The 12,668-nt window shown below is 33.2% G+C and overlaps 1 protein-coding gene across 4 annotated transcripts in view; it reads right to left on the bottom strand.

Annotated features, from left to right (window-relative positions):
• Positions 1 to 12,668, bottom strand: part of Senp7 (SUMO specific peptidase 7) — a 138,903-nt gene that overhangs the window by 120,134 nt on the left and 6,101 nt on the right. For 3 of the 4 annotated variants that reach the window (XM_076868115.2, XM_076868117.2, XM_076868118.2), the window contains exons 2-3: positions 10,693 to 10,745; positions 4,523 to 4,621 (exon numbers count right to left, since the gene is read on the bottom strand). In XM_076868115.2, coding sequence (XP_076724230.1) covers positions 4,523 to 4,621; positions 10,693 to 10,745 — 152 coding nt within the window. The remainder of the gene's footprint in view (positions 1 to 4,522; positions 4,622 to 10,692; positions 10,746 to 12,668) is intronic. The other variant, XM_076868116.2, reaches the window with a different exon arrangement.

Here is a 12,668-nt window from a genome sequence, read left to right as displayed (position 1 = left end):
TCAAACAACATTATACTGAGTGAAAAGAAGCCAAATATGTACATACTGATTGACTCCATTTTATGAAGTTCAAATAAAGGCAAAACTACATCACGGAAATAGAAATGAGAAGACTGGTGGCCAGGAGCAGTGTGGGTGTATGAGCAGTGAGAGAAAGACATAATGAAAATGGACACAGAGAAATTTCTAGGGTCATGACAATGCTCTATCTCATGACTATCTATCTCATGTTGGCTGTATGTTATTCTGGGCAAAATTTATCCAATTATACACTTAAAATATGTATAGATTATTTAATGAAATTATATCTCAACAAAAATCACAAATAAATGAGTGAAAATTCTACTAAAGACTATGAAAAGGGTCATTTATTCCTCTCTCTTCCTCTGAAAGTCTCTAAAAACAACAATAAAAAAAGCAGGCAGGGACAACACACCAAGATATCAGTATAGCCAGCCTTAAACTCTATAAACCATGAAGTCCACCTAGCATCTATAAACCATGAAGTCCACCTAGCAGCCTTAAACTCTATAAACCATGAAGTCCACCAGGCAGGGACAACACACCAAGATATCAGTATAGCCAGCCTTAAACTCTATAAACCATGAAGTCCACATAGCATGTTAATACTGACATGCACCACTTCCTATCTCAACCAGAATGCAGATATCCCGAAAATTAAGTAACATTACTCTAAGGAATAAGGTAGTAAACTAGTGACAGGAAAAAAATAGTCCTTGAAGGGGCCATGTTCTACTCAGTGGGTTAAAGGGAACTAAAGGAGAAAATTGGCCACTATCTTCTCAGGAAAAGGAGACTGATGAAGAGGAGTTGAAGAAAAAGAAAAGACAATAGACATGAAGAATCCATACTTTTGTCAAAAACTAAGGAAAGTCATGCACATCTCAAGGATAAAAGAAAAAAAACAGAGATACTGCTAAAAAAAAGGAAGGATCTATCCCAAGAGACAGTAAGTACATGTGTAAAAAAATTTATCCAACAATAAATTCTAGATCTTGAAAAATAAAATAAAAATATGTATGCAAAGAGATAAAAACAATTCACATCATTTTAATGAGACTTTTGTCTTTGCTGTTGTTGTTGTTGTTCCTATCATATTGGCAACCATTTTACTGTGTGGTATATACAGTTGTTATGTTTATAAAGAAATGGAACACCACACTGGTAGCAAAACAAATTGCTCCAGATTTTCCATAAGACAATTTTGCAGTATTAATTAAAATTTAAAATATAAGCCACACATAGTGGCACTCACCTACAATCCCAGCAAATTGGGAGGGTGAGGCAGAAGGACTGCAAGTTCAAAGCCAGCCTCAGTAACTTAGTGAGATCATGTCTCAAAATAAAAATTACCAAAAAGGTCTGGGGATGTATTTCAGTAATAGAGCACTCCTGGGTTCAATCCCCACTACAAAATATATATATGTATGTATAAAAAAAATTTACATGCAAATTCCCTTAGGCCCTAGTAATCCCACTCAAAAGAAAGGTTCCCCATATATGAAAAATGATGTTCCACATAATGAAATTATTAATGTGTGTGTGTGTGTGTGTGTGTGTGTGTGTAAGCTAAAAAGTTGATCTTCAAGAAGTAGACAATAGAATAGAGGTGACTAGATCCTGGAAAGGTACAGGAGAGGGAGTGATGAAGTGAGGATGAATTTAAATTAATCCAAATTAAAGTGAGGATGATTAATAGGCACAATGAGGCAAATGGATAAGAAAAATTATGTCTAATGTTCAATAATACAGTAGGATAACTATGATTGACAACAATTAACTAAAGAGTTCAGAAGAGTAGAGGGAACTTTGAATGTTCCCAACACAAAGAGATGATACATGTCTCAGGTGACAGATATGCTAATCACCCTGATCTGGTCTTTACACATCATATACATGCATTGAAATGTAACACTGAACCCCATAAAGATGTACAACCACTGTGTCAACTAAAAATAAAAATACATCTGTGCACAGTGGCACACACCTGTAATTCCTGAGACTCAAGAGACTGAGGCAGGATGATCTCAAGTATGAGGCCAATCTAAGCAATTCACTAAGGCCCCAATTCATGAGGCCCTCAGCAACTTAGCAAGACCCTTGTCTCAAAAAAGAAAAAGGACTGGGGAATATAGCTCAGTGGGAAAGGGTTCCTAGGTTCAATCCCAAGTACCAAAAAAATAAAAAAATAAAATAAATAAATGATGTAGTTTTATATGCGTTAAAATAGGGGGGAAATGGCCAGTTGTGGTGGCTTACACGTGTAATCCCAGCTACTTCTGAGGCTGAAGCTGGAGAGTTCCAAGTTTGAGCCCAGCCTAGGCACCTTGGCAAGACTGTCTCAAAATAAAAAACAAAAAGGCCTGGATATAGATTACTGGTAAAGCACCCCTGGGTTAAATCCCCAGTAATGTAAAGGAAAAAAATTCAGATATTATATTAAGTGAAAACAATGAAGTGCAGAACAAGTAAGTAAAATCACTGTTTTCTGTAAAGATTAAAAAATAATTCATATGGCATATGCATTTTTTTTCTTAAGTGAAAAAAAAAACAATTAATAGTGGTTGCCTCTAGGGAAAAAAAAAGAGAATTCTTTATTCACTTTACTTGTGCCTTTCTATACAGCACAAATTTTCTAACTTTATGAAAATGGTTTTTATTTTTTATGTCAACAGATAACATAAATATCATATGGTTTCATTTTTTCACTATTTTGTCCTTCTTTGTATACAAAATAAACTTAACAAATATATTATTTAAAAATAAAACTTTTATGGGTGGGGATGTGGCTCAGTGGTAAAGTGTTTACCTAGCATGCATGAGCCCCTGGGTTCAATCTCCAGCACCACAAAAAAATAAAAAATAATAAGTGTTCTCTCACACTTTAATTTTAAAACAATTTATACTGATGACAAACTCTTTCTCTAAGTTTTTTTTATAATTTTTAAATATTTTGTTTAGTTGTAAATGGATGCAATACCTTAATTTTTTTTATTTATTTCTATGTGGTGCTGAGGATCGAACCCAGTGCCTCACAAGTGTGAGGCAAGTGCCCTACCACTGAGCCACAACCCCAGGCCTCCTCTAAGTTTTAAAAGTGGTTATTTTTTTTCCTGTCTGTAACATAAAAATCCAAGAATCCATAGTGGCTTAAAATTTGTTATCCTAAAATGAGACACTTCTGGATTGAACTGTATCCCTACAAAATTCTTACGCTGAAGCCCTAACGTTCAATGTGACTATATGTGGACACAAGGATTTTTAAAAAGTTAATTAAAATTAAATTGAGGTCATATGGGTGGGCCCCTAATCTAATAAGACTGGTATCCTCATAAATAGAAAAAGTTACACCAGACATGCAAGCATGCACACAGAGAAAAGCCAAGGGAGGGAGGACACAGCAAGAAAAGAGACATCTGCAAATCAAGGAGAAAGGCCCAGGAGAAACCAATCCTGCCCTCACTTTTATTTTGGACTTCCAGATTTCTGAACCATGAGAAAATTAATTTCTGGGCTGGGGTTGTGGCTCAGTGGTAGAGCACTTGCCTTGCATGCATGAGGCACCGGGTTCGATCCTCAGCACAACATAAAAATAAATGAATAAAATAAAGATATTGTGTCCATCTAGAACTAAAAAAAAAAAATTTAAAGAAAATTAATTTCTGTTGTTGAAGCCATTCGCTCTGTGGTATTTTGTTATGGCAGCTCTAGTAAACTAATATAGCTATAAATTGGTAAATGGAAAATCTGAGAAAAATTCAATTTTCTAAAAATTGACTAGGAATCGCTTTAGTCAAGAGAAAATAATAAAGTGCCATATTGAAAAAAGAAAAAGTACTATAGTAAGTCAGTCTTACTGACTAGAATAAGAGACCTAGAATAATATCTAAAAAATTAATGTTAAAGTCCAGATTTATAATCAGAATATATTTTAAAATATTGCTGTAGCATCCATTAAGAGACACTTTCTCAAAGTTAAAAAATGGGTAAAGAACAACAGAACAACCAGGCATGGTGGCACACACCTATAATCTTGGGAGGCTGAGGCAAGAGGATCACAAGTTCAAGGCTAGCTTCACCATCTTAGCAAGACCCTCAATAACTCAGTGAGAACCTGCCTCAAGATAAAAAAATAAAAACGACTGGGGATGTAACTCAGTGGTAAAGCACCTCTGAGTTCAATCTCCAGTACCAAAAAAGAAAAAAGGAACAAATGATTCTACTAAGCTTAAGATCTTAGTAACCTTAATATATACAATATTACAATGAGATTTAAATTTCTTAAAGAAATCAACCAAGCATAAGGTACACTTAGATTTAAACTGAAGATGACACTAACCTCAAAGGTTCATTTTAACATGTCAGAAATAAATTAATTTAAAATCTAAATTTAAATATCAGAAAAATAAAAGATAATAAGAAAATAAAATTTCAGTTTTGCTAAAATATTTTAAACATACTAAATAAAACTATATGCTTAAAACAAATTAGTTTTATTTACCCCCTGCAAAGGGAGATCCCAGCGTACTGAGCTTCTGACTTTGGACAGTGGTGACTGAACATGAACATCCTCTGGTTTTACATTTAACATTTTTCTTATCTGAAAGTAGGATGAGAAAATAATCAGTTTAATTGAAATATATTTATATATGTATATATATAAAAGAATTGAATCAACTAGCAGAACCATTCTACTACCCTGCATTAATATTTTTCTAAGAGTTTTAAAGTTTTAAATCCGAAGCTTAATTTATAAGCAATTAAACATAATATTATAAAAAATTCTCATTGAGCATAAAGGTAGAGAACTGAAGAATCACAACAGTTTCCTAATTACTATTTTCTTGCCTACAGTCTCTTCTCCTAATTTTTCAAATGCAAGCTACAGAGTTCTCTAATACATAATTCTAATTATGGCTGCAATGCTTACAAACAACAGTGGCATCCATTTTTTATAAATAAAACTCGACATTTTCAGCTCTTTTTCACATCATCCACACCAAAAAAATTCGATAGCACAACATTTTGGAGTTATTAAACCCTCTTCAGATGTCATATTTTATCTCTAGATGTTTATATATACTGTTCCCTCAGTCTGTAAGGCCTTTCCTTCTATTTCTCCCTTGTGAAATATCTCAGACCCTTTTCAAAAGTATTCTCTTACCCACACAAGCATAACCCTCACACAAAAGCATTCCTTTCTCGGGGTATAAATATTTGTTTGATACATTTACATTATAATATTCATATTACACTGATCATTTTGTAGTAATTTGTCAATATATCTGCCTTCTTCTCCAGACTGTAAAGCTCCTTAAGGTCAAGGTCCTAATTTACTTTTGCATCTCCAAAGTATGTGGCTCTTGCTAAGCTGAATAAGCAAATAAATGCATGAATTGTAACAAATTTGAAAACTTAAATATGTTTTTCTTTTTTTTTTTGGTACTGCAGATTGAACTCAGGGGCACTCGACCACTGAGCCACATCCCCAGTCATATTTATTTTGTATTTTATTTAGAGACAGGGTCTCACTGAATTGCTTAGCACCTCACCTTTGCTGAGGCTAGCTTTGAACTTGCAATCCTCCTGCCTCAGCCTCCCAAGCTGCTGGGATTACAGGTGTGCACCACCATGCCTGGCTTGAAAACTTAAAATATCTAACTTTCATATTAAAATAAATGATTATTAAACTTTAAGTTCTACCTACAAAATATAATAGGCCAGCAGTATAGCTCAGTTGTTTAAAATATGCTCAAAATATGCAATACCATGGGTTTGATCCCCACAACCCGCCCCCACCAAAGCATTATATTAAATACAATTAGTAACCAGTAAGAATCCATAAATATTTCTAAGAAAAGAAAGCCTAAGTTAAGAAGATACAATAAATATGAAGAAAATACATCTCAACTCTTATTTTACTAGCTTCTCAGAAAAAGTTCATCTTCCTGGGTACAAGTAACTTTTATTGCTATTCTGTATTAAAAGGCATCTCTTTGTAATTCTTCATCTGTAAAAGACAATATCTATCTAAAACAATCATCGGTCTTATATTCTTAATTAGAAAACAACAGCTGCTTTCTCCAGGGTGAGGCAAGGGATTCAGGCTGTTCAAACCCATGGATGCTTTGTAAGCAGGTTATCTAGTATAATGTTATTGTCTGAATCTGGAATTTCCCCCAACAGCTCACGTGTTGAAGGCTTGATCCACAGCTTGTTTGTGCACATTTGTGCTTAATCACTCACTACCCCCTCCCATCTCTCTCTCCTCTCATTGAGCCAAAATAAATCTTTTCTCTTTAAGATGATTTCCTCAGGTATTTTGACACAGCAAGGCAAAGCTGATAAACACAGCTTACACTGAATTCTGTGGCATACGGTCTTTTCCAAAGGTGGCCATACCAATATTCCCTACCCCACATTCTTTTCTCACAACATGACCAGGCAGTCTTCCAACATTAAAACTATGTTCTGTCCCCCTTGAATCTGGGCAGACTTGTCATTTCCAAGGCTAGTCATAAGAGGAAACTTAGCTTCAGCATGGTTCAGACGTGCTTATGTGCTTCCCTCCCTCCCTCTGCCTCTCAGTATACACACCTTGGGAGACCTAAGCCATAGGTAAGAAATTTGGATACCCTGAAGCCACTAAGCTGGAAAGATCATATGGAGAGGCTACAAAGGGATACAGATTCACCAAGATGTTTGTGTCTTCCTATAGATTCCAAACAAGTGAGTGAACAAATCTTCAAGATGACTCCAGATCCTATGACTGGTTTAAAAAAAAAATTAAGGTGGTATATACATATAATACAATATTACTGAGTCTTTAAAAAGAAGAAAATCCTACCATTTGTGACTACGTGAATGAACCTGGAGAACAGACAAACACTATATGATATCACTTATATGAGAAATCTAAAATAGTCAAACTCAAAGAAGCAGTAAGAATAGTAGCTGCCAGAAGTTGCAGGGAGAAAGAAACAGAGAGGTATTACTCAAAGGGTACAAAGTTTCAATTATGTAAGATAAATAAGTGTTAGAGAAATACTGTACAGCATAATACTTATAGTTTACCATAGTGTATTACATACTAAAAACTTTACTAAAGGGGATAGATTTTATGTTACGTTGAATCAACTAGCAGATCAGCACTGGAACTATTAATTGCAAAAGAAAGAAGAAACTTTTGGAGGGGATGTTAATAGCACAGAATGTAATGATGGTTTCCATGGGTGTATACTTATCTCCAAATTCATCAAGTGGTATCGTATATACGATTTTTGTATGTTAATCATACCTTAATAAATTTATTTTTAAAAGAAATGTACTTTGGATAATGATGTCCATCACATTCCACCATCATTGCTAAACCCCTGCCCTCTCCCTTCCCCGCCCACATCTCTGCCCTATCTCGAGTTCTTCACTTTTTCTTAATGATTAACTGATCTAAATTAAGTTGTATGCATTTAAAAATATGTAATAAAAAATTCTAATTATAACATCCAATTTTTTAAAAAGCAAATTCCTACCCCCCCCAAAAAAAACCCAAATACTTATGAGTCTTTTGCAACAATATGATCTCTTCTTAGACATTTTATTTTACTTGTTTTTATATCCCATTGCATTTATTTCATTTGAGGTGTTAGGGATTGAACCCTGGGCCTTGTGCTAAGCACAGATTCTACCACTGATCTACATCCCTGGTCCTTAGACACATTCCAGTCATGGTTTCAACTATAATACAATCAACAAAGATTTTAAGCTGTCAATGATCCTACAAAACTTAAAATTCCAATACAACAATTAGCACAGCTTATAATTCAAAACACTAAAAATAGCTCAAAAACAATGAAAGGATTCATTGAGATTTGCATATAATGAAATATGATGTAGTCATTTAAAATGTTTACCACTATTTGGGTGTGGAGGTGCAGGCCTATAATCTTAGCAGCTCTGAGGCTGAGGCAGTATTCTAAATTCAAAACCATCTCAGCAACTTAGCAAGGACCTAAGCAACTTAGTGAGAACTGTTTCAAGATTAAAAGTATCAAAACAGGGCTGGAGATGTGCCTGAGTGGCTAAGCACCCCAGTACCCAGTACCCAGTACCCAAAAAAAAACAAAAACAAAAAACAAAAAATGTTTACCACTATTTCCCTAGTACTGAGCACAATTTATCCAATACATTTTAACTACCCAATAAATACTAAGCAATATTTTAAGTAAGTTTGATTTTAGAAAAATTATGCCCTTGATGCAGTTAAATAGAAAAAGTAGATTAACTGCAGTATTGGGTGGTGTTCTAATTTTAATATTTATTTACTATAGACAGATAGACAGATGAACTAGAATACCAAGGTATTAATTCTAGATGTATCTGAGTAGTCTTTTTGTTAAATTGAATTTTCTAATAAAATCTATTAAAAAAAGTATTGACTAATAAAAAAGAAAAAACAAGTTTTGTCTTAAAAATAATTTTAAATTCTTAAAAACTCAAAATGTATCAGTGTCTTATCTCTGTATCCATGAAAGTTCTTATCCTTTCAGTAAGTTATTTCTACTAATGGTCTTAGGAGGTAATATAAACTACTACCAAGAATTTACTATGCAAGTTTATAAGGAATTCTAAATTTTTTACATGTACTGGTATGACATTATAGGTATACTATGGTTGAACAAATGAAATCTTTTATTCTTCAATAAAAACAACCAAGGCTCCTTGGGAAATCTGCTAATTCCAAGGCTGGGTAGGGAAAATACAAGATAAGCTTGTAGTGCCAAAAAGTAAGGAAAGGTACCACCCCTGCTACCCCTAGGAGCTTGTCAAAAGGGCATAGGAACCAACATGAAATTCAATATTTTTTTTTATTATTTTTAAGACATAAGGTGTCTATGTGTAGGCTCAAGCAATCTCCCAGCAGCTGGGACTACAGGTGCACACTACTGCACCTGGCTTCAATATTATGAAATGTTAACAGTAGAACTTCAAGTGTATTGCATGAATGACATAATACCCTAAAGCAGAGCACTTCATTGCAAATATTAAAAATAGCATGAAATGGACATCATTACCTTAGGTACATATATGATTGCATGAATGGTGTGACCCTACTTTATGTACAATCAGAGAAATGAAAAAGTGTGCTCTATTGTGTACAATGAATCAAAGAGCAATCTGCTGTAATGTATAACTGATTAGATTAAATAAATTTAAATTTTTTGTTTAAATAGCAGTGGTCAACACAGAGGTATTTTAAAACTGGGTGCTATAGCCTACATGTGATTTGTCCCCACCAAAATTCAAGTTGAAATTGGATTACCAATATAAAGGTGTTAGGAAGCAGGACCTTTAAGTGCTAATTAGGTCATGGGACCTTTACCCTTATGAAAAGATTAATCTCTTTATCAAAAGACTGTTAGTTAAGGCTGATTGGTTTTCAAGAAAGCAGGTTGTTATAAAGTAAGACTGGTACTTCCCCTGAGTCTTTCATATACATGCCTCTTTTTAGTCCACTTACTCTGCTTTCTGCTGTGAGCTATTATACAAGGCCCTCACCAGAAGTTCAGCAGGTACCAATGACTTCCCAGCTTCCAGAACCATGAATCAAAATACATAGTATTTTTAAATAAATAAAGCCAGTCTTATGTATTATTTTACAGTATCAGAAAACAAAATGAGATACTGGATATGACAATAGTTTTCACAGCAATGTAAAATTTTCTTTTCTACTTTCCTCATTCACTGTACTTGAGCTAAATCCAAAATTTTAAATGGAGAAACCACCATGGGGCTGGGGTTGTGGTTCAGTGGTAGAGCACTTGCCTCACATGTGCGAGACCCTGGGTTTGATCCTCAGCACCACATAAAAATAAATAAGTGAAATAAAGGTATTGTGTCCCACTACAACTAAAAAATAAATATTTTTAAAAAATAATAAATAAATAAAAATAAATGGAGAAACCACACCCTGCAAATCTTAAGCCAAAGAAGAAAGACTAGCAAAGATATTCTATGTGGTCTACTAAGGTCCTCTTAATTCCCTCTCATTAACCCATGATACTCCTTTATGATTTCTACAATCGTTGTTAAATGTACAACTGTAAAAACATAAAAATGTTCCAAATTAAAGATCTCCATACATAAGTGCTTCTGAGAAAAGCATCTAATAAATCATTATAATGTACATCAGGTATCACTGCATTTAAGCACAAAATTCTAGAGAAAAAGATTATCATTCTTTATAGGGATGCATTTTTAAAAAAAAAAAACACTCAACATAAGCAGAAACTTCATTTTGCTTATTTTGTAAGAAGAAATGAATAGAAAAAAAAGAGGTTTAAAAGAACAGATTCCAAAAGATAATTTTCAGCATATGCCATGAACACAACTCTTCTACATCTACATTATTAATGAATGAACACAAAGCATGCTAATATATTCAGTCATCAATGAAATGCTGAGTTATGTTTTATATAAAATTCAAAATATAAACCAAAATGTATACCAGTCATCTTGTAATGGATTTTTAAAAGCTGCTCAGTTATTCAGAACATCATTTTCCTCAAAATACTGCTCAAAGTTTTACCATATTTAAAAATTTTATTTTTTAAAAAAATTGCAAAACACTTTCAATTTCAGCAACTATTGGTTACAAGCAAAACTAATGCATACCTCATGTAAATCAGAAGATGTAGACTTTTTTCTTTTTCCTTCTGTGACAATCTCTACAAAAAATAAAAAACATGGTAGAAATTATTATTTTTTTTTAATTTTTTTTTAATTTTAATTTTTAGTTGTATTTTGGACACAATACCTTGATTTTTTAAAATTTATTTTTATGTGGTGCTGAGAATCAAACCCAGGGCCTTGCACGCTCTATCATTGAGCCACAACCCCATTCCTGAAATTATTATTTGATATGAAAAATATTTTTAAAAATAGTGGAAGAGATCCTTTTACATCTATTCCTTATTCCAAATTAACTTCTCATTAGGTTCAGAATTTATACTGATACATTTTACTGACGCTGAAGGGTTAGTCATAAAGACTAAAAAAATTACAAGTTTTAAAAGAGTAGCAGTTTCTCAAAAAAAATTCCTCCAGTAAACAATATATGTATGGTGACAAAAGAAATTGACATTAAAAAGAATTAAACAGGAATTTCCTGGCAAAAGACTTCATGAATAGAATTATCTAACTAATTTTTATGAAGGGGGTGGATATTTAGAAGCTGGCAATATTCTACAAAAACAATTTCAATTCTACTATATATCTAAACATGCTGTGTAACTCGGAACACTTTTTAATTCTTTATTTAAAAATATTTCTCAGACTTCCTATGGATTTCTCTCTTAAAAATTCTTTCATTCAATCAGCAAATATTTACTGAATGTCAATCACATGTCATTGGACTAGGTAGTGAGTATAGTGTAGCGAGCCAATTAAACACAATCCAAGATTTCTTAGAAATTACAGTCTACTGGAATGTATCATATTTCAAAACTAAAATAAATGGCAGAGATCCACATCTAAGTAGTCATCTTACTGCAATTAGTTCATCTTACTGCAATTCAGTAGGAAAGGAACAATTTTTTTTCAATAAATGATTCTGAAACAATTCAGTAACCAAATGAGGGGGACAACTTTGACACCTATCTGACATCTATCTAAAAATTAACGTGAAGTGGATCACACATTTAAATATAAAACATAAAATAATGCTTCTAGTATTAAAAAATAAAGTATCTTCATAACCTTGGGGGTATACAAAGATTTCTCAAACAGGACACAAGCATTACTAACCATAATGAAAAAATAAATAAACTAAGAGTTTCATTAAAATTAAGAATTTATGTTCATCAAACTTCATCATTAAGAGAGTGAAAGGCTGGGGTTGTGGCTAAGTGGTAGAGCACTTGCCTAGCATGTGTAAGGCACTAGGTTCAATTCCCAGCACCACCTCAGTTTCTCATCTGCAAAACATGATATTCATCTTTCGACTTGTTAAATGATAGTCTATATTAAAGTATTTTGCATTTTACCTAAATTAGTACAAAATTAGTGGTATCTATTACTAAAATAGTTTACATTAAAATTGCTCTCAGGGGGCTGGGAATGTGGCTCAAGCAGTAGCGCGCTCGCTTGGCATGCGTGCAGCCCAGGTTCCATCCTCAGCACCACATACAAACAAAGATGTTGTGTCCGCAGAAAACTAAAAAATAAATATTAAAAAATTCTCTCTCTCTCTCTCTCTCTCTCTCTCCCTCCCTCCCTCTCTCTTTAAAAAAATAAAAAATAAAAAAAATAAACTTTGTAATTTAAAAAAAATATAATAAAATAAAATAAAATTGCTCTCAGTATATTAGCATTAGCACCCAAGAAAGTCTAATTATTTTTATTCTAAATTAAAAGCATGACTTTTCCCAAGTAGACTGTGTAATCATTCATTCACTTGTTTATTCCATAAAAATTTCTTTGAAATAATAGTAATTATCATTGCCAGATAATATGCTAAGTGCTTTATACAAATTATTTAATCCTTACAAAAGTAGTATGAGATCTGTAATGGTATTATCTCTATTTTAGAAATTAAGAAATTTAGGTTTGAAGAATTAAGGTCACCATGATGTTCACCACTGGTCTGATTC

The sequence above is a fragment of the Callospermophilus lateralis genome, chromosome 10 (genome assembly GCF_048772815.1).
Source record: "Callospermophilus lateralis isolate mCalLat2 chromosome 10, mCalLat2.hap1, whole genome shotgun sequence".
NCBI lineage: Eukaryota > Metazoa > Chordata > Mammalia > Rodentia > Sciuridae > Callospermophilus > Callospermophilus lateralis.
This window is presented reverse-complemented; position numbering and strand designations above follow the sequence as displayed.